General features: G+C 53.9%; 1 protein-coding gene across 1 annotated transcript in view; it reads right to left on the reverse strand.

Moving 5' to 3' along the window:
• The window catches only part of RIN3 (Ras and Rab interactor 3), a 120277-nt gene extending 99420 nt beyond the window's left edge, over positions 1-20857 (reverse strand). The window contains exon 1 of the mRNA XM_028098525.2: positions 20713-20857. Within this exon, the coding sequence (XP_027954326.2) occupies positions 20713-20756 (44 nt within the window). The 5' untranslated portion in view covers positions 20757-20857. The remainder of the gene's footprint in view (positions 1-20712) is intronic.
• Positions 20858-26294: the final 5437 nt, after the last annotated feature.

Here is a 26294-nt window from a genome sequence, read left to right on the forward strand (position 1 = left end):
GGGATTTGAACCCTGATGGTTTCTGGGTCTATAGTGCATGTTCTTAACCCATTCTGCCAAACCCCTCCAGATTCCTGCTTATAAGATGAAACATTGAACATTATAAACATACAAGATTGAGAACAGATGGAAAGACAGATCGTGTCCATGGAATGCCAAGGTATGAATTCTACACACACTGATCTAAAGAGTCAATGCAATTCCAGTCAGATTCCCAAAGGTGTCCCGTGAAAAGGCACGCAGAGATGCTAAGGGCCGAGGTTATCCCTGACACACTTGAAGAACGGGGTAGGGTTTTGTTTGCCAGGTACCAAGACTTACTCTAAAGCTACAGTGATTAAGATGGTGTGGTATTGGTGCAGGATAGACATGTAGGTCGGTGGACTAGAAGAGTGTAGAAACAAACATACACAGTCCATTGATTTATGCCCGGTCACAGTAGGACATTGAGGAAAGGGCAGTCTTTGCAACAAAATGTGCTGAGACAACAGGGTATCCACATGGGCAGAAAAAAGAAACTTGACTCTTCTTCACAGCATATACAAAAACCAGTTCCAGGGAGACTCTGTCCTGACCTAAATGTGGAAAGCAAAACAAAAACTTCTAGAAGAAAATAAAGAATATCTTCATAGCCTGATGGAAGAGGGAGACTTCTTAACCAGTACACACACACACCGACCTTAAAAAAATGGATACATTGGATTGCATTAAAATGAAGACTTTCTGTTCATCAAGATGCCATTACGAGAGTAAAGTCAAGTCCTCAGTGGGAGAAGATACCGGTAACTCGCATAACCAACAACAGGCTGATACCCAGCTTAAGCACAGAACTTCTGCATATCAATAAGGAAGAGGCAAGACAAATAGAAGCAGATAGAAAAATGAGCAAGATGCTTGGACTTCACACAGAGGACTTCCCAATGATCAGCCAGTGCATGAAGATTCTCAACAGCATGAAGAATCTAGGAATCTGGAATGACACCCCCAAGAGCCCACAGGAACAGCTATCACGAGGAAGACCTGCATTACCGAGGGCCTGGGAGGATGTGGGAGAACCGGGGCCCTTCTGCTCTGTCGGCGCGAGTATATACTGGCCCTATAGTAGTTGTTAATCCTGAAATTAAGTGACTTCCTCCTCCTTCTTTACCCTGGTCTGTACCCTCTTATGAAAATGAGAAGACAATAAGCGAACACTTCAGGGGCATTAAAAAAAATGGAGGAACGGATGCCCAGGAGCAAGTCTTCCCAGCGACCATCTGCTCATCCGTGTCTCCCTGTCACAGACAATATGGCACCACACGCGGGGACTCAGATAGATCACCGCGGTCCCTGCCTGGCCGCGCCTCAGCCACCCGGGACAAACCAAGGGGAAGGGCTTCTGTTCCTAGGGACAGACCTGACCCCAGCCTCCCCTTCCCTGTGGCCCTCCTGCCTTCTTCTCATCTGGAAAACATGGGAGATACCATCCGCATACCCACAGCGCCCAGTAGCTGGCCGGATGGAATTTTGTGGGAGGAAAGGTGGATACCCCAACATACGGAACACAAAACAGGTCCGAAGGAACCAACCCGCTTCCAAAAATGATTTTCTAGCCAGGAGAGTTCTCCCAGCTTATGGTGTGGTCGGTGCTGCCCCCAAGAATGGTGGATGATGACGGAAATGTTCTATGCCTGCCCTATCCAGGGTGGTGCCCATTAGCTGCCTGCAGCGATGGGGCACTTGAAGTATGTCTGGTGAGACTGTTACTTCATTTATTTTTTTAAATTTATTTTTTTAAAGATTTATTTATCAGGCACCTGGGTGGCTGAGTCGTTAAGCATCTGCCTTCGGCTCAGGTCATAGTCCCACGGTCCTGGGATCGAGCCCCGCGTCGGGCTCCCTGCTCCGCGGGAAGCCTGCTTCTCCCTCTCCCTCTGCCCCTGCTTGTGTTCCCTCTCTCGCTGTCTCTGTCTGTCAAATAAATAAATAAAATCTTAAAAAAAAAAAGTTTCATTAGAGAGAGAAAGAGAGAGCGAATGAGCACCAGGGGAGGGGCAGAGAGAGAGGCAGAGAGAGTCCCTAGCTGACTCCACGCTGAGCACGGAGTCTGATGTGGGGCTTGATCTCAAAACCCCGAGATCACGGCCTGAGCTGAAACCAACAGTCAGATGCCCAACCGACTGCACCACTCAGGCACCCATGTTACTTCAATTGGTTTAATTTGTAAAACAGCTGTATGTGGCCAGTGGCTAATGTATTGGACAACACAGGTCTAGACTTTTAATACTGTTTAAATATTTTCAGTGTGTGTGAATTTGTGTACTACGTGGGGGATTTGTTTTTAATTAGAAAGAAGAAAGAAAGAAAGTAAAAAGGAAAATTATATGCATGTCGAGTGTTACTACCATTTGCCATTACCCTGTTCAGAAAGCTCTTCAAGAGGACGATTCTGCTCTGGGTCACCTGTTCCAGTGTTTAAGGGCCCCTTCTCTAGGGGGCTGGCTGCAGGTCCGGTTTTGCTCACAGATCCCAGACCACCACCCCTTCCCGGAGCTTCTACAAGGCTCCCAGAGTCCTTGCCCACCTTTCTGCTGCCTTGTCCTTCCCAGGGGCAGACCCAGCTCGGAAAACAGGGCTCAGACAGCTCTAAGAAGTTTGCGTCCTTTGTCCCTGCCAGCCCCCTTATCTCCAGGAGCACCCGCAATGCGTGGTGGTCCACGTGTCCCACCGTGACCCTGGCCTCTGGCCCTGCCTCCTGCTTACTCAGTGGTTCCGCATCATCTGGAGGAAAAAGGAAGGAGCATACGGTGCTCCCTTCCCCAGCTTGACACTGGGGCCGGGGAGGGAGAGGCAAGGGGGGAGATCAGCAGCCCAGGGTGGCCATGACTCGACCTAGAAGGAGAGACAAGGAACCTCTGTGCCTTCAGGCCCCTCCTGCTGGATCTCTGCTGGGATTTCTCTTTTCTCCACCTGACCAAATTCCACTCTGAGCCTGGCCTTCCTTCCTTCCTTCATTTTTTTTTAAGATTTTATTTATTTATTTGAGAGAGAATGAGAGAGAGAGAGAGAGAGAGCATGAAAGGGGGGAGGGTCAGAGGGAGAAGTAGACTCTCCGCTGAGCAGGGAGCCCGATGTGGGACTCGATCCTGGGACTCCAGGATCATGACCTGAGCCGAAGGCAGTCGCTTCACCGACTGAGCCACCCAGGCGCCCTGTGAGCCTGGCCTTTCAATGTCCGTAATATGAGAGCGGAGAACAGCACTGACCCTATAGCGCACTGGGAGGACAAGATAGATTACTTCATCTGGAGCTTAACAAGGGCTCAGTCAATGGTCACCGGTGACATTACTCATCCTGGACACCTGAGTGGTGCAGAAAATGCTTTGCCGGGGAAAGGGAGCCGGGGCCTATTCTAGCCTCTCCTACAGGCTTGCTGTGTGTCCTTGGACAAGTCTCCCTCCTTCTCTGGGCCTCTGCTCTCAGTAGTGAAATAAGTGGAAGAATACTCCCCCCCACCACCCCACTACTTCAGGGGGTTGCTGGAAAGGTGAACCATGACCAAAGGGTGTGGGGATGTGCTTTGACAAAGTGAACCCCATTCTAAACTGGAGGTGGGGTTGGGCACACACCCGACTCAGGGCTCCGCGGCTAAATACAGTGCTGATGGCCGCCTTCCCTCGGGCACCGGTGAAAGCAGGGTGAGGCTGCAGGCTGCGGACAACGGGCCCTGACGGCATCTTGCAGGAAACTACTTCAGCCTCACGTCCTTCCACCCCGGGTGACACTGAGTCACCCTGTAACCCACCCAACAGTTGTTGTGACCACATTTCCTCTACGGGGGGTAAGCAAGTCATGTGAACAAGCCAGCCTCACTCGTCCTGGTGCTTCTTGGCAGCTGCTGTCTCCTGGGCCCGGGCCCCTACCTTGAAACATAAACGGGAGGCTGCACTCCCTGCCTGAAATCCCACCTTTCGGGCGTGCATCTTAATGTTTAGGCTTTTGTTCTCTGCAACCAGCGATGCCCACCTGTCCTCGTCAGACTTTACAGTATGCGCAGTCCCTGACGCCTCAGCATGAGGGAAGTCACCAGCGCTGAGTTTTCCAGAGCGGGAGGCTGGAGGAAGCCCAGGATGCTGGCTCATTAACTTCGGGGGCTGTAGAGAGGCACTGGGGAACACAGAGTGAGGAGCTATAGGGAGCCATCCTGAGGCCTGACAGGCACACGCCAACCCACCCTGGTTAGACTGTCTCCCCGTGGCTCCAGGGCCAGGGGTTCCAGGGTGGGACTTTGCCAGAGGATGACAAGGGAGACACTAGCAGGTGGGACCAGGCTCGCCCATCCGGACAGGGCCAAAACAGGGAAGGGGCTCAGAAGGCTTGTGGGGGGGTGGTATCCACAGCATTCCTTCCAGGATCCAGGCACACCTGGCTCTAGGAGAGGCAGCAATGTCCCGGAACCTTGGGATGCAGGGAGTTCATGGGCTCAGGACAGTGGCTCTGGACTGAGACCACGCTGGATCCAGGTCTGGGCTCTTCCACTGATTGCTGAGAGCTTTGACCGAATCACTTGTTATGCCTCCCTGTAAACTGGGCACTGTAACCCCAGCCTCCTGGGGCTGTGATAATGAACTCAAAAAAAGCTCTCAGCAAAGGGGCCTGATGTAAACCCTCCAGGATTGAGAGCCAAGAATCCTCGCTTTTATTTGCCTTGATTGATATGCTGCTCCCTGCAAAGATTTCTTTTTTTTTCAAGATTGATTTGAGAGAGAGAGAGAGAGAGAGAGAGAGAGAGAGAGAGCGCATGCATGAGTGGGGGGAGGGGCAGAGGGAGAGAGAGGATCTCCAGCAGACTCCCCACTAAGCACAGAACCCAACATGGGACTGGATCTCACAACCCTGAGATCACGACCTGAGCCGAAACCAAGAGTCAGACGCCCAACTGACTGAGCCACCCAGGCGCCCCTACAAAGAACCTTCTATTAAAAATCACAGGATATGGAATCCTAGCACTGACTGCTCCCCTTCTTGGAAACCTTCCAAGTCTTGAATTTCAGGATAGCGCCTGTCCCAAGGACTTGTGCATTTGAAGGAGAGACCATATATAAAAAGGGCACTTGTTAATCCAGAGGAATGAGCTGCTAGCAGCAGAAGTGCAGATGGTGCAGGGGAGAGACCTGGGGCCAATTTATCTACACGATGTAGATACAATCGGTTCTCATTTTTTGTGGTTGTTATGTTCTTTTATAAAGTCACCGTGAGCACTGAGTTAGCGAATACTGAACCACTCCGTCCAGGGGAAACAGGGTTAGGTGAGGTTCCTGTGAGCCGCTAGTCACAACATTTTCGTCAACTGATCAATACATAACCTTCCTTATGTGCCTTTCTTTTTAAAGACACTTTAGTTAATATATATTCTCGATGCATGAATATTGAACTCACAGCCAACAGTGCATATACCTCGTCCGAATGAAGCTTCTTGAACACACGCATTTTATTGCAAGGCCATCACAATGTTCTTGCATTTAGGAGCGCTAAAAAGCACTTCGGCTCTGTGGTCAGGGGACACTGTAAACAGTGAAATCACCAACAAAAATGCATAAAAAATGTGAAAACCATGGCACTCAGCAGACCACGACGGGGACCCTTGTTTGAGGGATAAGAACTGAAACAAGAAGGCAGCGTCTCGCCTTACCTGGCCTCAGGCGGGAATGTGCACGTCGGAGGATCCCAAGTTTTTACCATTCCAAGCATGTCTGCAAATGACTTCTGAGGTGCTATCATTTGGGGGTTATGAATAATTTTAGCAAGTAGAAGAACGTGCAAATGGGGAATCTGTGAGTCCTGAGGACTGACTGTAAATGTTCCTTCATCAGGCCAGCACCGATCATGACTGAGGCACGAACCCTGGTCTCAGAGCCAGGCTCTCCAACAGACCTCGGGAGCTGCTGTGGCAACTGAACAAGGACCCACCACACCTCTCCCTGTGGAGCCCAAGCCAGGCACTCGCTCACCTCCAACCGGGGTGGCCGCTGCGGGTGACACCTGGGTCAGTTCTTGTCAGGGGTGGAGGATGAGATTTGTGGCAATGACGGGGGAGCCTCTACCAGTCTCCCAACCTGAGGGTGCCCTGAGAGTCACTCACCTGGGCCTCCCCACAGACTGTCATGAGCAGGTCACCCGCATGTCCTTTTTTTTTTTTTTTTTTAAAGAGAGGAAGTGGGGAGGGGCTGGGGGAGAGGGAGAACCTTAAGCGGGCTCCACACCCTGTGTCGGGCTCTGCACAGGGCTCAATCCAACGACCTGAGCTGAAATCAAGAGTCAGAAGCTTCACCGATGGAGCCGCCCAGGCGCCCCTCACCTGCATGTCTTGATGAAGTTCCTTCTGTGTGTGGCTGCCTTGCCGCACACCATTCTGCACAGAGCCCGGCACGGGGCAGGGCTTCGTCCCCGCACATGGTGTAAGGGGAGGCAACAAGGACCAGAGAGGTAAAGGAGGCAGCTCAGGTTCTCGCCGCAAGTCAGGGCAGACCTGGGGCGGGGCCCAGATGACTGTCATCTATGGCCCCACAGAGCCCCAAGAGGTACCGCAGACTGGCTTGGGCCAAAGGGATGAGTGGAGTAGACCAGAGGGTGTGGAGCCGGCCCCTGACCATGGTTCGGGTTTCGTGCACACCTACTATGTATCAGACTCTGTTCAAGCTCCTTACAGGTAGTAAGTCACATAACACAACAACGGCTCCTCGGTGAACTGAGAACTTCTCGTATCCCTGTTCTACAGACGAGGAAACAGGCAGAGGGGAGAACGGGAATCCTGACAGTGTGCGCCAGCGTCCGCGCCCCTACCCATTACCCCATAGGGGTCCGCCCATCAGCCCCCCGGGTCCACACTGTCGCGCTGAGCTACAACAGCCACCCTCCCCCAGGGGTGGGGGGCGGACGGCGGGCCTCCACACTGGCATGGCACCCCCCCCGCCACCCCCCCGGGGCCCCGTGCACTCTACTCTCCAGTGGGCCCACTTCTTCCCCCCACCCCCGTCGTCGCCAAGACACTTGTCCAGGCCACCATCACTGCTCGCCTAGACCCCGGCTGCCGCCTCCTCTGGCCTCCCCACATGCTGTTCCCCCACCCCACGTCCTTCCTCAGGCGGCATCCTGAACGCAAGCCGGCCCACAGAGTTCCCTACCCCAAACCTATATCCTTTATGCAAATGTTGGCAGTGGCTTTAATGTGCAATCGCCAAAAACTGGAACGACCCAAATGTGCTGCCACGGGTGAACGGATAAACCAATGGTGACACGTCCGAAACAACGAGATCCTCTCAGCAATAAAAATGAACACAGTACTGAGATGCAGCCACGGCCAGATCGCAGACGCATTCAGTTAAGTGAAAGAAGCCAGACTCACAAGGCAGCGCGCTTATGGCATTCTCGAAAGGCAGAACCGTAAGGACCCAGAAGAAATGAGTGACTGCCAGGATTGGGGGGACCGAGGGAGGGCAGGCTGACTACAAAAGGGCACAGAAGAATTCTGGACGGTGCCAGCCCATTCCATATCGTGGTTGTGGTGGCAGTGACACAGCCATCTACGTGTGCCAAAATGTATGGAAATGAACACAAAAGAAGGTGAATTTTACCCTACGTAAATTTTAGCTTGTTACAGGTTGAACTGTGTCCCCCCAAAAGATATGCTGAAGTCCTAACTGCCCGTACCTCCAAATGTGACCTTATTTGGAAAGAAGGTTGTTGGAGATGTGATGAGTTGAGATGAGGTCATCCTGGAGCAGGATGGGCCCGAATCCAGTGGGACCGGTCTCCTTGTAAGAAGAGACTAAACAGAGACAGACACACAGGGAGCAGATGGCTGTGACACCAGGAAGCCGAGCCTGGAGCACAGGTTACAAGCCCAGGGACTCAACGGGACTGCCTGGGGCCCCCGGAAGCTGGGGAGAGCAAGAGGGGGGTCTACCCAGTCTCAGAGGGAGCGTGGCCCTGCTGCTCCCTGGATGTCAGACTCCTGGCTTCCAGAATTGTGAGAGAATAAATTTCTCTTGCTTCAAACCCCCCGGTTGGCTCTACTTTGTTACAGCAGCCCTAGAACATGAATACATGGCTCAGTTTTTAAAATGGGGAACACACCCGTCTCCATCTCCATGGCCTTCAGGATACAGCCTAAAGGCCTCTGCTGTCTGGTCCCCTCTCCTGCACAGCCCATCCGCCATCCATGCAGAGTGCAAATGGCAGGCACGCTGAGCCCACAGCGCCCCTCAACACGGCCATACTGGTTCCCTCCTCACGTTTACCTGGGAAACTCCCCGACATCGCTCAGCATGGCTCTGCCTTCCCCAGGAAAGCTCTCCCAGACACCCTCTCGTCTGAGCAGGACACCCCTCCGCCAGTGGGGACCCCAGCAGTCCAGGCAAACATCCCACATCCTATAGGCACAGCACTGCATGTCCCTCCTGTGTCCCCACAAGATAGTGGGTCCTTGCGGCAAGGATGAGCCATCGGGCCACTGCTGGGCCAGTGCCGTGCTCCAAGACCCTGTGCTGGGTGGGCATCGAAGGGCCCAGGGCAGCCCTGGCCCTGCAGAGGTGGGGTCAGGGGCTAGGCCGGGTGTGCCTGTGGGCCCCCGGTTTCTCCAGCCCCAGCCTCTGCTCTTAGGGCCTCCTGCCCAGAGGGGGCCCCAACGGCTTGTCCAGTCACCCCCTTATTCTACTGGTCCCCACGCCTAAGCTGCAGGCCTCCTGGAGGCCCCCTTCCTTCTCCCGGATGCCCTCTGTCCTGGTCAACCTCCCCTCCCCTCTCTCCTTGGCATTAACCTGCCATATATTCACTCAACAAACATTTCCCAAGCCCTGAGCTGGACACTCCTCCCCAGCCCTCCCAGCTCTTGCTCAGCATGCGTGTTCTGGGAGTTGAGCACTGGCCAGCAGTGTGCTGGGCCGACAATGACAGAGCACAAGAGGAATCCCTCTTTCTGCCCTGGGGAGCTTGCTGGGGCCACAGACAGAGAGTACACTGTGCCAGGCGCAAGGAGCAAGGCTTTGAGGGTGCTGATGGGTCTACTGCTGTCTGGGGTCCCTGCTAGCCCATGCGGTTCCTCTGTGTACATTAGAACTCAGTGTCCTTCCTCCCCATGAATGCAGGCAACCCCCTCACCACCACTCTCTCCCCCTTCACTGCTTGACATCATACATGGCTTGGCAAGAGAATGAAATTTTAGCCCCCACTGGTTTCTCTCTCAGCCAGGTGCCTCTGCGCAGTGAACAACCTGCACAACAGTATGCAACAACCCTGGAGGCTAGACAGCCAGGAAGGCTTTTTGCAGGAGCTGGAGGTGGGGCCTGTGTGCTTAGTCTCCGAGGCAGGAAAGAGCTCACATTTTCTAGAGGCTGGAGGGAGAGGCATTCAGTGAAGACTGATGTGCCAGTCCCCCCCTGCCCCTATCTCCGATGCCTCACACAAAAGAATGGCCCAGGCACCTTCACAGGGCCTTGGAAAGAGCTTGGGTCCAGCTGCGAGGCCTCAGGACAATCACTTCCCCTCTCTCCGCTACAGACTCATCTGTAAGCAGGGGCTGGATTGGGGGCCTCAAGAGCAACCCTGAGCTCTGACATCTGACAATGTTAGCGCCAAGGATGGGGGCTGCTTTGGCCTGTAAAAAAAAGACCCCTATCTTTCAAACCCTTTCCAGGGACACTTGCTCAGCCTGTCAAGGCAGCCCACCCCACTCAATCCCAGGACACACGTAGGACCTCCCAGATGCAGCCCTGGGCTGTGCAGGGCAGCTCAGAGCAGGCTTTTACAGGCTCCAAATAAGCCTGGGGAGGGGAAGTCAAACCTGGGCATTTCAGGACAAACCTCTCCCTAGGCCAGGCAGAGAGGAAAGGTGATCATTCAAGACCTCCAGTGGCCAGTGTTCAGCACAGACCCATCCTGGTGCCCAGGAAGTGCTCAATAAAGAGGCAGTGGTGGCGGGTGGGGTGTGCCTGGGTGGTGTCTGACTTTTGATCTTGGCTCAGGTCTTGATCTCAGGGTCATGAGATCTCAGAGCTCCACAGTGGCTGGGTGCGGAGCCTACTTAAAAAAGGGGGGGGGTGCCTGGGTGGCTCAGTTGGTTCAATGTCTGACTCTTGATTTTGGCTTGGGTCATGATCTCAGGGTCCTGGGATCGAGCCTTACGTTAGGCTCCCTGCTCAGCCTGAAGTCTGCTTGTCTCCCTCTCCCTCTGCCCCTCTCTTTGCTTGAGTACTCTCTCTCTCTACAGTGAATAAATAAATATTTAGGAAAAAAGAGGCAGTGGATTGGATGGATGGATGGATGGATGGATGGATGGACGGACAGATGGTGGTGGCCAGCAAGGACAGAAGCACTGCTCAAACTGGGCCCGGGGCTTTCTGGTGCTGGGGTGACAGGAGACTCCATTTCAGAAAGAGCTGCAGAGGATCAGCCCAGAGAGGGTCAACTACGAGAGTTCTCTGTCTATGGCAGGGATGGGGAAACTGAGGCTGAAAGAAGAGACACAGTTGCTCAGCTAAGTTTAGCTCCATCAAAGCCCAGAATTTGGGAGTCAGAACTCAAACCAGAATAATGCAGCTTCTGGTGAAATCTAAAGCTCACAAACACCCAAGATGAAGAAAATATTTGCAATCTAGTCTTTGAAATAAGAGCCTTGGTCGACACAAAACTGCCTTTTCTCTCTCCTCCTCTTCCTCCTTCCAACTTCCATTAGGAATGAAGACCTGCAGGCAGCCCTGCAAAGCAGCTTTATTATTGTTGACATAATCTGGTACTATGTGACAAGAAAGAAAACTTTTTATGTTAGGATTAACTTTGTCTGTGTCTGAAAATCTAAAATAACAGTGATTCAAATAAGATAGATATGTATTCTTCTGTCACATAAAAGTCTGAGTAAGTAGTCCAGGGGTGGGATGATGCTCCAACATGTCTAGGAACCTCTAGTCTCAAATTCACCTCAGAGTCCAAGATGGCTGCTTCAACTCCAACCATCACATCTGCATTCCAGCCAACAGGAAAAAGGAAGAGAGAGAAAGACATGCCCCTTCTCTTTAAGGACACCTCCAAGCAAATTACAATCCCCACTTAAATTTCACCATCTTGAACTTAATCACATGGCCACACGTAGCTTCAGGGAAACTGGGAAGTGTTCAGCTAAAATTTTCACCTGATTAAAATTCAGGGGCCAATCAACAGGCCCTGCTTTACCCTTGAATTTAAGTACTCCAAGATGGTGATACTTCTCAAGGAAATGGTCCTCCAGTCCTACACCCACAGAAATTTTCAGGAGCTTCATTTAAAATAAAGGGGATTAGAAAGAAGTTGACACATGTCAACTCCAACCATTAAAATGGTCATAATATGCTGAGGCCATCCAAGATGATATGTGTGTAACATATGTCCACAGCACGGCATAGAAAAATTCGTATAGGAAACATGCAGTGAAAAAAGAGGCACACAGACTAACACATGCAGATCAAACTGTGCCCACAGACCGAAATTAAGTAAACGTGTGCTCAGACTGGGTGTAGCTTCAAAGAGAGAAAAATGTTTGATGCTTTAAATGTCGCTATTTTTGTGTGTCCGTGTGTGACTTTTTTTAGGTATATAATAAACCTTGGAGGGAAATCAACAGTGCACAAGTCCATGCTGCACACACCCACCATACACATACGGGTAACAGCTCCCAACTAATCTCAGCCCAAATAGCTAAGACCCAACATCCTCTCATGTAATGGTGACAACAACCCCAGGAGGCACGGATCCCTCCCTGCTCCACATGGCAGAGAAGGAGAAAGGTGTCCTGGCAGGTAAAGGATTGCCCTGCTCTAAGTAGGGGAACAGACCTGTGGTCTTCACCACCGTGGTTAAATCCAAACTCTTCCAACTGTTGCCAAGCAGATCCAAGTCCCTTTCTAGGTTCATTACACACAGAACTGTTCCTCCCTGCCCCCAGATGGGGCTCTTGAGGGCTCCCCCACACCATTTGTCCTTCCCTACCTTCCTGCTTTGTGCTTTCCTTCGATCTGGGATACCCTTCTCTGCATATGCCTGATTTCAGCTGTTAAAATCCTACTCATCCTTCAAGACTCAATCCAGATGCCACCTCTGCCAGAGAGTCCTTCCTGCTCACCGTAAGTCAGGGGTAGGAGAACATAGGCATGATTTTATATAGTGCCCTGTGATCTAATTATGTGCATATTTCTCTTATTTTCCCTAATAAACTGGAAACTCCTAGATGTCCAACAAATGTTCAGTAAATGGATAGACGGATAGATGAATGAATGGGTAGATAGATGGACGGGTGAATGGACTAGTGTTTGGATGGGAGGATGGATGGATGGGAGGTTGGATGGATGGATGATGGATGATGGATGGATGGAAGGATGGATGGATGGATGGATGGATGGGTGGATGGAAGGATGGATGGATGGATGGATGGATGGGTGGATGAGTGGATGGATGATGGATGATGGATGATGGATGATGGATGGATGGATGGATGGAAGGATGGATGAGTGGATGGATGGATGGATGGATGAGTGTAAGGATGGATGGATGGATGGATGGATGGATGGATGGATGGATGGATGAATGGATGGATGGATGGATGGAAGGATGGATGGGAGGCTGGGTGGATGGATGGATAAAGAAGATATTAGTCTAGAAAAGAATCTCTGAATATATTTTAGATGGATGCACTGTCAAAAATGTCAAGAACAGAAAGAAGCAAGCATAATAAATGAATAAATGCCATCATCAGATGCCATCTGTAGAAAGCTAAACCCTTGCTTTGAATTGCAATATCCCTAGAGAAATTTACAGTATCCATCTGATATTGGTTGAGATTAAGGAAGCTGGAGACATGGAGGCCGGGGAGAAAGGTCCCTGGTGAATTCCTTCTTGATAGCTTGCTCCTTTAGCCAGAGATCATCAGATTGTGAATTTCAGATGCAGAGTCCTCTATTTCTTTATTTCACACTTATGGACCCAGGGAAAAATTTAGCTCTGGGACACCTGTGCGGAAGGAGAAGGCTTCTCTGCGCCCATGTGGTCCCCTTTCCTCCTCCTGGGCTGTCCCTCTCCATCCCCCCTCTCTCCTCTGTCCATCTTCAGAAAACAGGCTTTTTCATCAGCCCTGGTATCTCCTCTCAAATGTCAATCAAGGAGTTGGGTTGGTGTTGACAGCACAAGTCTCATCTCTTAATTAGGGATACAAATTTCATGGCTTTGACAAAGATCCCAGAGTCAGTGAGGAAATGGGGGCCACCTTCATGGGGGGAAGTGCCCCCTGGGACGGTCCCCTCCAGGGCAGCCTCTCACCGTTCGGCTCAAAGATCCCCACCCTGGCCTCCCTCTCCTAGAATCCTTACCTCCCCTGGGCTCCAGGTTTGTGGGTGGAGCTGGACTCTGGGGGAACCGTCACTCTGCCTGGTACCAGGACGGAGGGTGCAGGGGCCCCAGCCCCGGGGCTGGAGCCCTCTGCCCATAGGATGTGGCCTGAGTGTGTGTTGCTGCTGCGGTGCACAGAGCAGCAACCGGCCTTGACCACAACCACTCTCCAGGCCGTTTCTTTTGAAAGGGAACTGACGTTTCACAGCAGGCTGGTTCGTTCCTTCAAACAAGTACAGACTGGGGTAGGAACGCTCCCAGGAATTACTGGCAAGATGGGGGCAAGGAGCTCTGCCGACCGCCACAGTTGTTTCTGACCAACCAGAGCTGTTTTAGCCACTGGGGCAGCCTCCTCAAGCTCCGCCCCTGCGGACAGGAGATGGGCCCGAGGCAGCAGAGGACTTACTGGCAGGTGGGGAAAGCCGGAGGTGGTGGCCATGATGGTGGCTTCCAGATTCTTCTGTCAGAGGCAGAGGCTGACAGCCACACAGGTACGGAGTTAGTAAGCCCCCCCCCAACCCGCCCCCCCAACTGCCCTGTGGACACCTAGGCAGAGGGGAGAGTTCCTCTGTACCCACCCAGCGCCTTTTCCTCCTTCCAGGCCCTGCTGACAGAGGGAAGGGTCTGGGTTCACTGTATAATACTGTGTGGGGGTGGGGGGTGCAGGGGAGGCACACTGTTGTCACCTGCAGCCCAGCCTGCACAGGGACGGGCTGGCCACCTCAGGGCAGCACTGGGCCTGCTATCCGGCCTGCCCCGCAGGGAGCCCCCTCTCTCAGGGCCTCATCCCTCTCAAACCCTGAAAGGACAGCCTTCCCACCAGGAGCTCTGTGACATGAGGCTGCCGCGACCTCCTCAGCATCGCCTCAGCTCGTACACAAAATGGCGAGAGCCAGCGCCACCTCACGAATCCAGTCACACCCAGAGATGCCACCCCAACGCAACCTGCCTGACCCACCGTCCAGCCAGCAAGTTCTACCAGGAGACCAGGGGCCCAGCCCCAAAGTGGGCTTCCAAAACCGATGCACTTTTTTCAAAAATGGCTTTTCAAAAATAAACCCACAGGAGTGAAAAAGCATTTCCTTCCAGGCACTTGGTCAGGGTGATGACCCAGAAGTCTCCTTTCTGGGTCTTTGTTTCTTATGAAAGTGTACCCATATGTTCTAGACTGTTCCACAGGCTGCCTTCCAGCCGTCCGAAGGAAGAAAGGCTAGTCATCAGCTGGCACATCAATCCCACCAGCTTCTGCTGCCTCTCGGCCCAGTATTCGGGGAATCACTGAACGTCAGACCAAGCAGGGACCTAGAGATCACTGGGTTCATTTCTCAGACGGGGAAAATGGGGCCCAGAGAGAGTTAGAGACTTGCTTCCTAGAGTATGCTCCCAAATCACCACAGGGACGGGACCCTAGAGATATCCACTAGCCCTACCGACGTCCGGCAGCGTGCAAGCCCCCAAGCATCTTCCAGATCAGCAGAGAACGATACAATTAGCTCGACGCTCTGACTGCCAGGCGCGGTGGCGGCGGGAGTGGGCGTGAAGGGGGCACAAAAGGGATAAATCCCACGGGAACGACTAGAGCAGCATTGCTCAGCCTTTCCTTCCGCATTCTCTTCTTTTGCCAAAAAGACATGAAAGACTAACAGTCACCATTAATTTACCCTTCATAGAAGAAAGGAGGCTTTACATGGCAAAAACAAACAAACCAACCAACCCTCATCTCAGAATAAAAGACAGTTCTGCCCAGGAAGAGATGGTTTGGCAATCTTGGCTCACACACACACACACACACACACACACACACACACACACACACCCCACACACACCCCAACATCACCACAACCCGATTTTCCTAGTTTCTCCATGGACCACAGACCTGAACCTGGGACCCAATGACCCAGCCTGCCCCCCCTCCCCCCCGCAAAACCTGTACACCCAGCTAACTCCAGCCTTTTTGCTGAGGATGCAGTATCTATTGGTGATCCAGAGCTGGCTTCAGCTTCTCCCACCCTCTCTCCTCTGGAAGCAAGGGAATGCAGCTGGGAATTAGGGGCGCCCAGCTGAGGAGGCTAAGATGAAGGGATTGGGGGCCACACAGGGTCCCTACAATCTTGTTCCAAACTGGTGATCTCAGGGGGTCACCACCGGCTGCAGAAGGGGAGTTGGGCTCCTGACCTCCCAGTCCTGGGCCCCACCCTGAGCTCTGCACTGCCTTAACAAATAGTTCCGGAAGGTCAGGTGCTTTGGGACACAAAAGAGAAGGCTGCGAGGCAAGTTTTAGAATCCTGTTCAGTGTATCATTGTCCCTGAGCATTTATGGAGTGCCAGCTCTGTGCAGGACAGAAAGATCTGGAAGTAAAAGATCTGATCCCTTTTATTTGGAAGTCTATAATCGAAACCAGAAGATGTGACAGCAAAGGGGTTTTGGTGTCTTGCTAGGTAGATAAGTAGTTCATGCAAAAAGTGTTTTGAGTATTCAAAAAGGAGAAATGTCCAAGAGCTGTGTGGCTGCAAGTCCTCATGGAGGAAGTGGCAGCATCCCAGCAGGAAGGAACTTTCAAACCTGGCCTCCCTCTTCAATGCCGCCTACACAGTTCTGCTCATTTGTCATTGCCTGGATGGCACGAACTGGGGACAGCCCTCACTCAAGGGACAGATGGAATCCGTGATGGGGTGGGAAGGACAGAGTTTGTGGTGGTCTATCAACATTCCTCCCTTCCCTCTGCTCTGGCTCCTTGGCTGGGAGGCACCGCAGGCCAGCTCAGACGCCTGTCTATAAAATGGAGCTCCAGGGAGGCCTGAGACTGCAGTGAGGGGCCCAGGGTGGGTCTCCCCTTCAAATATCATACCTAGTTCTGGTGGGTTTCCACCTTTTATTTCTTATCTCCAGGATTAAAATGCGGGTGTCGGGCGCCTGGGTGGCTCAGTCGTTAAGCGTCTGCCTTCGGCTCAGGTCATGATCCCAGGGTCCTGGGATCGAGCCCCACATCGGGCTCCCTGCTCAGCGGGAAGCCTGCTTCTCCCTCTCCCACTCCCCCTGCTTGTGTTCCTGCTCTCGCTGTCTCTCTCTGTCCAATAAATAAATAAAATCTTTAAAAAAAAAATGCGGGTGTCTTCATTTTAATGAAGGATTTGAAGCTTTCAACGTTTTCAACCTCGGTAAAGATCACTACACAGGGACCCAGGCCCGGGACAGGTGCTGTCAAGTGGTAGGGGAGATGAGAAGGGGGGCCTCGGGGACAAATGTGTGGGCACTCCCCTGTCCCAAGCAGACCCTGAGCCCCCACCCCTACATGCTTCCTAGCGGGTGCACTGGGGCTTCTCAGGGCCCAGAAGGGCAGGCTTGAGCCTCTTTTTGTGTCTAGAAGGGGGTGGGTTTCCCAGCTGAGCGCCAGCCAGGACCACCTGGGAGCTTAGCCCCCGAAAGCAAGGAAACAAGGAAGCCCAGGTCAGTGAGCAGAGCTGGAGCTGGGATCTGGAACCCCGAATCCATCACTGCTCTGGGTGGGCCCCCAGCCCAGAAGAGCCCCCAGTCTTAGAGCCTGGAGTGCCTGAGGGACTCTCAAGGGGTTCAGCAGGACCCCTGCATTATGTCAGGCATGAGGCAGAAATCCAGGGCTCTCCGGGGCTTGGCCCAAGGCAGCCCCTTGCAGGCCCAAGGCTCAGGAGACCCGATTTCTAGGCCCAGCCCCACCTGCAGTTCCTAAGACCTTGGCTAAGTCACTTCCTCTTTCTGGGACTTCCTTTCCCTTGTCAAGTTAGGGGGTTGGATTAGATCCAAGAGTGGAATCCTTTTTCAAATAAAATCTTAAGCAGACTCTCAATTTACCAGACATCTAAAAGTGTGGGCTCTGAGTGTTCTGAGTGTCCACGTCCTCAGTGACCCCTGCACAATTTGACACCTGGCCTCTGAGCAGGTCACAGCTTTGCCAGAGATATCCTCGACGCCTCTCCCGCTCGCACCTCACCTCCAGTTCATCAGCAGATCCTGCGGCTCCGGCTTCTTCCCTCACTGCCCAGCCCCCCAGCCCGCAGCCCTCTCTCCTGCCTACAGAAGAGCTTCCTTCCCTGCAGTTTCCCTGACTCTGTTCCCCCTACGGTCTGTGTGCAATACGGCCCATCTGTGCAAACCCCATCTGTGGCCCCCAGCACTCTGCAAAGCCATCACCCCACCAGACCACCTTCAGTCCTCATCTCCCACACTCTACTCCAGGTTCCCGGGCCTCCTCAAGGTTCCCGACATGCCAGCAGCAGCCCCCAGGGACTTGCCTTACTCTCCCACTTCCTTCGGGCCTCTCCCAAATGCCACCTCCTTGGAGTAGCCTTCCCGGACCACCTGCTCCGGAACAGCCCCTCTGGGGTCCCCACACCCCTTACCCTGATGTTCTGTTACTTCTGAGAACATCAGCTGCAAGCAGGCAGGGGCTTGCTTGAATGCTGCCCCCCTCCCCCCAGTGCAGACACAATTTGTCAAACAGAGGGAGACAAAGTACCTGCAGTGAGGATACTGGGCAGCTTGTCTGCCTTTTCTTTCTCCCCGGCTGACATTTTCAACAAGAAGTAGATAGAGCTTAGCTGCCAAGATCCTCACACTCCTCTTCCAGGGGGCTGACACCCAAGTGACACCATCCTAGCTCCCAGGGGGATGAAGACAGCAGGCATTCCCCTGGCTGTCTGAACATCATCTCCGGCCAGTGAGAAGGAGGGGGCTTTTGGAAGCCAAGCGGAAAGAAGAATCCTCAGCCTAGGACTCAGATCTCAGCCCTGAGTGGTCAGCAGGGCCTGGGGGTGGCCTGGGAGTGAGGAGTCGTAAATGACTACTCCTCATCATCTCTGGGCTGGAACACAGGTGGAGGTGCCACCCAGGGAACAGGGGATGTGTGGGGGCGCACCTGAGAACTGCCTTATAGGACTTGAGAGTCAAGAAGGACGGGGCTCCCGACAGGAGAACAGGGTCTCATATGGTAGCAGTTAGTGGGAGGCGGACTGCAACTCAAGTTCAGGAATTCCTTTCTTAGGTATGTGCCTGTCAGAAGGACTGCCACAGTGGTGGCAAGTTCTCCGTCCCTGGAGGTATGCAAGCACCTTCCAGGAATGTTGTCAAAGGGACTCCTGTACCAGGTCCAAGGTTCAGCGAGATACTGTTTAGGAACCCTTCCAACACAAAAGGGCCTCTTAAATAAAGTGTTTTTAGCAACAAACCAATATTCCCTAGAATGTGCCCTCACTGTTCTAAGCAGGCCTGAGCTGGTGTGTTAACCCTTAGCTGCCTGTAGGCAGCTGCTTAAATATTAACTCATTCAAACCTCATAGCAATCCTATGAAGTGGGTGTTATCATTATCCCCAATTTAAAAATGAGTCAAAGGCCAGGTCTCTTGTCCAAGGCTAAATAGCTAGTAAACAGAGAACTACTATTATCAAAAAAACTATTAAGAGTTATAGGCAAATGTGCAAAACTTTTTTTTTTTTTAAGATGTATTTATTTTGAGAGAGCAAGAGAATGTACAAGTAGGGGGAGGAGCAAAGGGAAAGAATCTCAAGCAGACTCCCCACTCAGCGGGGAGCCCCAGGCCCGGCTGACCCAGGGCTCCATCCTGGGACCCTGAGATCAGAACCTGGGCCAAAATCAAGAATCAGATGCTCAACCAAATGAGCCACCCAGGTGCTCCAACGTGCAAAACTCTTTATGCATTATCTCATTTAATCCTTAAAACAACTGTGTGAGGGCAGTTACTATTATTCATCGTCATTTTATAGATAAGTAAACTGAGGCACAGAGAGCTTAAGTAACTGACCCAGCAGTGAACAAAGAAAGGCAAGAGGAAGTGGGTGAGGCGAAGTCATTCCTGGGGTGGGGGGGGAAGGAAAGCTGGAGAGGTCAGGACCCTGGTCCCCCACCTCCCCTTCCTCCCTGGGAAACTCCTCCTAGCTCCTCCCTGCGATACTGGATGTGGTAGACACTTGCCCCTAAGGGGCCCCTTCCCCAACATAATTTCCAATTCTTCCCACCGGATGACATTTGTCTTTGCAGAGGTCACTTCCAAGGGAAAGCATCCAGGCAGAATTTCCGGGGAGGGGCAGCAATGGGAGAAGAAGGAGGAGGGAGGCATTCAGATGCGGCAGAGTTTAAGGGCCCTCCATGCCACCCCTCCCACCAGACTGCAAACCGGTCACCTCCAGCTGTCCCCCAATCCAGGACTACACAAGATCAGCCCATTCCTCTTGCTTTACAGAGTAGAGAACTGAGGACCTGGGAGCTGAGGTCATGAAGCTAGGCCAGGCAGCAGCTGGGTATCCATCACAGAAGTAGGCCCGGGATTTTTAGACCAAAAAGCCAGGAATGGCAGCCCTGGGGGTGGGGGGCGCCCATAAACCTTGGCACCCAGAAGGTTCTCAGAGGCTTTCCCAAGAATCTGCCTCGGGAATTGGAGCCTCTTCAACCCCCTAAAGTTTCCCCGCTGGGCTGGGCAGGGCAGGGCAGGGCAGGGCGAGGGAATCTTTTCCCCAGAGCACAGCCCTTAGCAACGTCCAGAAGCAACTGCGGGTTCTTAGGTGGGAGGAGGGGGACCTAAAACGAGGCACTGGAGACCCCTCCTGAAAGCCAGTTCCCAAACTTCCCAAAAAATTCAGCTTCACGCACGCCAAGCTGTGTGCCCTCTCCCCGGGATCCCGCAGACCCCCGCGCAGCCCGTGCGCCCTGGACCCTCCCCAAGCACCAGGCTCGACAAAAGCCGCTCCAAAGGTCACCGTCCCGGACCCGCCTGAGGGACAGGGGAGGGGATCCCGGTGGGTGCGCGGTCTAGGCGGACCGGTCAGCTGCCTGGCGGCGGGTGCACAAAGTTACGGGGACCCCGGTTCCCCACCCCACGCCCGGCTGGGCTTCAGCGTCCCAGGACGCGCGCGGGGGCGCAGGCGGAGCGGCGGGTGCGGGAGGCCGACGGGATCCGGACCCCGAACGATCGCTTCTGCAGTTCAGGCGGGACAGGAGCCCGAGGAAGGGGCCACGTCCACGCAGTCCCTCCACCCCGGCTCTGACAGGTAGAGACGCCCTTCTAGCACCCGCCCGCCTGGCTGCCTAGCCGCCGAGCGTGCCGGCTGTCTTTTCCAGGGAGCAGGGACGTCTGGGCTTCAAAGTTTAGCCAAGTCCCCGGGTCCTGCAGCCACCAGCGCGGCCCCGGTCCGCGCAGAACGGGAGTCCGGCCTTGGGGAGGCGCTCGGTCTCACCCGACGCCCCGAGGCCGGGTTGGCCAGGGGGCCGCTCCCGGAGCTCCGAGCACTCCCGGGGGCGGGGAAGCGGAGGGGGCGCCCGCCCCGGACTTACCCCGCGGGGTCCCCGCGCGCGGGCGCTCCGGCCCGTCGGATCATGCCGCCGGCAGCTCCGGGACCGTGGACGCAGGGGCTCAGGCGCCAGGCGGCGGGGGCCGCCGTGGCCCGGGCGCCCGCATGGCCCTGGCGCTGACCCTCGGGAAGGGCCCGGCCGGGCGCCGCCGCCAGTCCCGCGCCGAGTGGGAAGCCGCCGCCGCCGCCGCCGCCGCCGCCGCCGCCGCCGCCGCCGCCGCCGCCGCCGCCGCCGCCGCCGCCGCCGCCGCCGCCGCCGCCGCCGCCGCCGCCGCCGCCGCCGCCGCCGCCGCCGCCGCGCTCTGGGGCGCTTGCTCGCTTCCACTTCCTGTATCGGAGCGAGCGGGGCTTTCAGGAAGAGGCTGGCCTTGGTGGTCAACGGGTTTTTGTCAGAAGCCTGGCGGCGGCGGCGGGCGGCCCGGAGCCCCCCTGGGGCACACGGAAGCCCGGCGGCCGCGAGCCCCCGCCCCCCCCCCCCCAGCCCCGGGACCGGGCCTGGCGGCGTCCAGCGGCGTGGAGCCGCCTCCTCGCGCTGGGGCTGCGGCCCGGGCGGCTCCCGAGCGCCGGGAGGGAAACTGAGGGAGAAGTCTCCCACAGGGCGAGGCGTCGCGTGGGAAGGAAGGCGCTCCCGGCTCCAGCCCGCTCGGCCGCCGACCGGCAGGTGGGGAAGCCAAGGGCTCTGGGCGCAGAGCACTCTGTCGCCCGGCAGGGAGCCACAGCCTTGCCTCCCGCCTGCAGGAGCCTGACACTCACTCCCGGGGCAGCCCCAGACCAGAGGCGGGTCCCTGACAGGTGACCACGGAGCTTCCTCTTGGATGCCTCCACTAACGATGAACTCGCTACTTCACAAGGTAGTCTGTTCATCTATCAAGCCAGGCATGCAATTCACCTGTCCTGGGTACCACACCTACGTGGGATCAGAGTGGGAAAGCCGGTGGGCTCACAGATACAACAGCCACAGCAACTCCTGTGCGACCAGGAGGCCTCTCTTCTAAGCATCTGAGCACCCACAAATGCGTCCTAAGCCCTAACTGCCCTCAGAGCATTTCACAGTGACTGGACAGGACTGGTGGACCTTACAGGGCCACCTCTGTCTAACGCAGGTAGGGTTTCTCCCCGGGATCCCGCAGACCCCCGCGCACTATCGACATTTGGGGCCAGGTAATTCTTTGTTATGGGGGCTGCCCTGTGCATAGTAGGATGTTTGGCAGCATCCCTGACCTCCACGCACTAGATACCTGGAGCATCACCCATCCACCATAACAACCAAAAGGGTCTCCAGCCTTTGCCAGATGTCCCCAGTTGAGACCCACTGGTCTAACGCCTTCATTTTACAGGTAAGGAAACTGAGCCGTAAAGAGAGGACGAGACTCGCCCGAGGCCACACCGCAAGCTGGGTGCAGACAGGACTGAGGCCCGGGGCTCTGGGTACAAGCATCAAGAAAATTCTTTGCCTTCCATGCCTCTGCCCTGCTGCTCCCCTCATGCCCCCCTCCCCACCTTTCCTGACATTTCCACCAACTCAGCCTGGCAGAAATTAGAGAAGAAAGAATCTCTATGCAGGAAACTCCCAGCCTCCTGGTGGGAACTTAAGATGGTGCAGCCACTTTGGAAATCCGTCTGGCAGTTCTTCAAAAGGTGAAACCTGGAGTTACCATATGATACAGCAGTTCCACGGAAACAAACACATGTGTTCTCACAGAAGCTCGTGCGTGAATGTTCGTGGCAGTATTGTTCATGGCAGTGAAAAAGTGGAAACAGTCCAACTGCCCATCAGCTGATGAATGGGTAAAACAAAACATGGTCTATCCCTGCCATGGCATATTAGTAGGCCGTAAAAAGGAATTCAGTACTGATACGTGGATGAACCTGGCAAAGATTCTCCCTAGAAGAAGCCAGTTCCAGAGTACTGAGTAAGGAGAGGGTTAAGGTGTAGGGGCTATGGGACCAGGCTCACAGAAACCCCAAATGTGGGGAAATGCTGAGGCAGACAAAACCAGAGATAAAGGGAACAAACCAGACCACCTGGCCCTGGATGTTAGGGAGTATATTTTGGGGCAGCTACATTGTAATCACAGAAAATGACCAGACCTCTGAGCAGTGAGCCATTAAGGATGTTATCAATAGTCTTTGCTCAACCCAAGATGGCACCAGAATCTCAAGGCCATAAGCTTCCTGGTCAGTTCTCATCAGAAGACTGCCAGGAAAAGCCCCCAGGGGCAACCCATTCGGGACCCCTCTCACTCTAGAGAGCTTTTTTCTTTCCTTTCTGTTCTCACCATCACCTAATAAACTTTCACTTCACTTCACCCTTTTGTGTCCCCGAGATTCATTCTTCGACTCCGAGAGACAAGAACCCTGCAATCCTTCACAGGACCACATACTGTTGGATTCCATTTATATAAAATGTCCAGAATCGGCAAATCCATAGAGAAAGAAAGTCAACTGGTGGTTGCCAGAGGTTTGGGGGGAGGGGAGGGGGTTGTGACTGCTAGTGTCTACACGGGGCTTTTGGGGGGGGCGGTGAAGAAAATGTTCTAATATAGACTGTGGTGATGGTTGCACAATTTTGTGGTCAAACTAAAAACCAGTGAATTATACACTTGAAGTGGGTGAATTGTATGGTATGTGACTTCTATCTCAATTAAACTGTTATTTGATTTTTAAAATACAGCCTCCAGGAGGCTTTGCTGACTGTTCTAGAGCCATATCACCTCCTCCTCCGCCCGGATCCCTGCAGGCCTCCCTCATTAGAGCATGCTCCCGCTGAGCTCTCCTCTCCTCCCGAGGCTCGACTGTCTCCTTCCCGGATGAGAATCTTTTCCACATCTCCCTGGATAGGACTGTAAGCTCCTGTTTGAAAACCTGAGCTTTGAGGGCAGACCTGTGTGCAAGTCCGACCCTAGGACCTGCCAGCTGGGTAGCCCCAGGCAAACCACTTCCTAGTGCCCCAGCTTGGTCATCTGTAAAAGTGATGAGTGCAAGGGGGCACCCACTCCAGGCGCCATTTTTAGTCATTTGTTCTTGCTAAAACAAGCCTGTGGGCTCCTCCCAGGCCTCCCTGGGCCCCAGGGGAGAGGGCAATGCAAATATCACACCTAGAACAACCCTTCAGACCCTACCATGCTGATCTGGACTGCGAGTCACCCTGCTCTTCCATATGCCCCCTTCCAATCTCCCCCCCCCAAATAAAGGCTTCCCTCAGCTTCCTGGGGCCACTGCTGAGAAACAGGACGAGCCCCTCAAAGCCTGGGTTCCATGGGTCCAGCCCCGAGGTTCTCACAACATCCCCACAGAGGCCTCCACAAGGCCTGTTGCTCACCTGCTCTGTGAAGACAGAATTCCTCAGGTAGACACCAGATGAGGTCCCACCCTGCCCCTGTGGCTAGTAACTGACTGAAAAGGAAGTTGCCAAGATTCCAGAAATCTGAGCAGCTTCTATTAGTTGCGGCCTCTGCCAAATTTGCCTTTCCTCGGTCTCCCTTTGACTCACCCAAGTCCTCACGCCAGCCCCCTACCCCTCTCCTTGGACACGGATCTCAGGACTCCTGCTGGGGGGTACATATCTGCTGCTGTTGGGGCCTGCAGGCTCCTCCTCCCCCCTCCCCTAGTCTGTGTTTGTTCGTTAGTACCCCAGTACCTGGTTTCCCTTTAAGAAGCTACTCCTCAACGTTGGGTTCAGGTGGAGCGGACAACTTTCCACCCGCATTTGAGAGGGAACACATATTCTGGTCTAGCCAATCAGAGCCCTCCTCTCACCAGGCACAGTGATTGTTTCAGGGATGAACACATGACCCAAACTGGGCCAATGAAATTCCTCCCTGGGACTTTTTGTTGGCACCGCTGGGCGGGGCGGGGGGGGGGGTCGAAGCCGGCAGTCTCCCCGTCACCCCGAGCTGGCTGAGCTAGGACAGTATAAACTTGGGGTAGCACAATAGCCATCTGGGCCACCATGTGGCAAAGTGGTACTCGGGAAGAAAGCCAGGATGGAGAAAAGCACTGTGGGGAGAGACCATGCCCTAGTGACATCCTTTGAGGTCTAGATTCTGATGTGTTTAAAGCCAGTTGCACCTTTAAACATCTCTGTTGCATGAACAAATACAGTCCTTTTTATTTTCCCTTCCTTTTCGAAAAACATAATTGGAGTCAGGCTTCTGTTAGTCGTCACGCCAAGATTCCAGGCTCTCCATGACTACAGGCCCTCCTCCGTCTTCACTCCTCACTGGGCCTGGAGGATGTTCAGTTGTGGCAGAGGGCTATAGGAATGAACAGGTAAATCCTTCAACTTATTGCCCCAAATAGATGAGGCTGATTTGCATCTCTGGGGTCCTCATGGGGGGGCTCTCACCTCCACCTGCTCCTCAGCCTCCTCCTCCCTCCACATAGGTGAGGGCGAATAGACTCAGTCCCAAGGGGCACCGTGGGAATTTTCAGGGAAAGGTCACCTCTTGGTGGTGACCTCAACTTCAAGGCTTGCGGGAGTTTCTGGGAACTCTTAGTGAAGAAAAAAGTCTTGCAGCACAGTCTTGCTTTTCAAAATTTCCCCAAAACTTGCTCTGAGTTGGATAAGAGACTTTGAGGAAATAGAGTGTGTTATTTCCACAGAAATTCTCCTTCTATCTAGAATAGTTGATGAGAGCAGGGGCTTGAGTCAGTCTGCCAGGGTTCAAATCTTAGCTCTGTCACTTAGAGGCTATGTGACCTTAGGCAAACTACTTTGCCTCTCTGTGCTTCAGTTTCTTCTTCGGTGAGATGGGAGAATAATAGTGCCTACCTCAGGGGCACCTGCGTGGCTCAGTCGGTGAAGAGTCTGCCTTCAGCTCAGGTCATGATTCCGGGGTCCTGGGATCCAGCCCTGCGTGCGGCTCCCTGCCCAGTGGGGAGTCTGCTTCTCCCTTTACCTCCGCTCCTCCCCTCTGCTTGTGCTCTCTCTCTCTCAAATAAATAAATAAAGTCTTTAAAAAAAAAATAGTGCCTCATAAGGGTTGCTGTGAGTGTTGTATGAGCTCATGTAGGTAAGGGGCTTAGAACAGAGCCTCGCATATGGTAAGTGCTCAGTAAGTATTAGCTATTATTTGTACCATGACCAAGGGCTTTACCGTATCAGTCAAATCTCACCAGAAACAAAATGGCACATCTGATTAGGATCATTTGAGGAGGGTTTAATGAATTTGTAGGTGAGGAAGTACAAGGGAGGGTGCCGTCACCTTCCTCAGCCCAAAGATGGGGAGAAGGGGTGGTTACTAGACCCAGAAGCAGAGAGTCCCGTCCTGTAGAAAGACTGCCAGGGGAGAGGAGCAGGGGAGAGGAGCAGGGACCCTCAGTCCAGGGATGCAGCCAGCTCACAGCGACCTCGAGGGAGACAGCCAGGAAAATAAATGCTCTGAGTCTTCTCCCCCCACTCCAATCTCCAACCGCGGGGTGGGGGGTGGGGGCCCTCAATTGCCAAAGCCTGAGGGCTTGGGAGTCCACTGGCCAGTCCCTGTGGGTGTGGGGTCCCTATGGATCAGGCTGCTGGATCGTGGAGAAGGGCTGGGGACAGGGACAGGGGCAGGAGGGCAAAGC

Source organism: Eumetopias jubatus, unplaced genomic scaffold (genome assembly GCF_037043125.1).
Source record: "Eumetopias jubatus isolate StellerSeaLion01/CBP00866 unplaced genomic scaffold, mEumJub1_p1.0 scaffold_7, whole genome shotgun sequence".
NCBI classification, from domain to species: domain Eukaryota; kingdom Metazoa; phylum Chordata; class Mammalia; order Carnivora; family Otariidae; genus Eumetopias; species Eumetopias jubatus.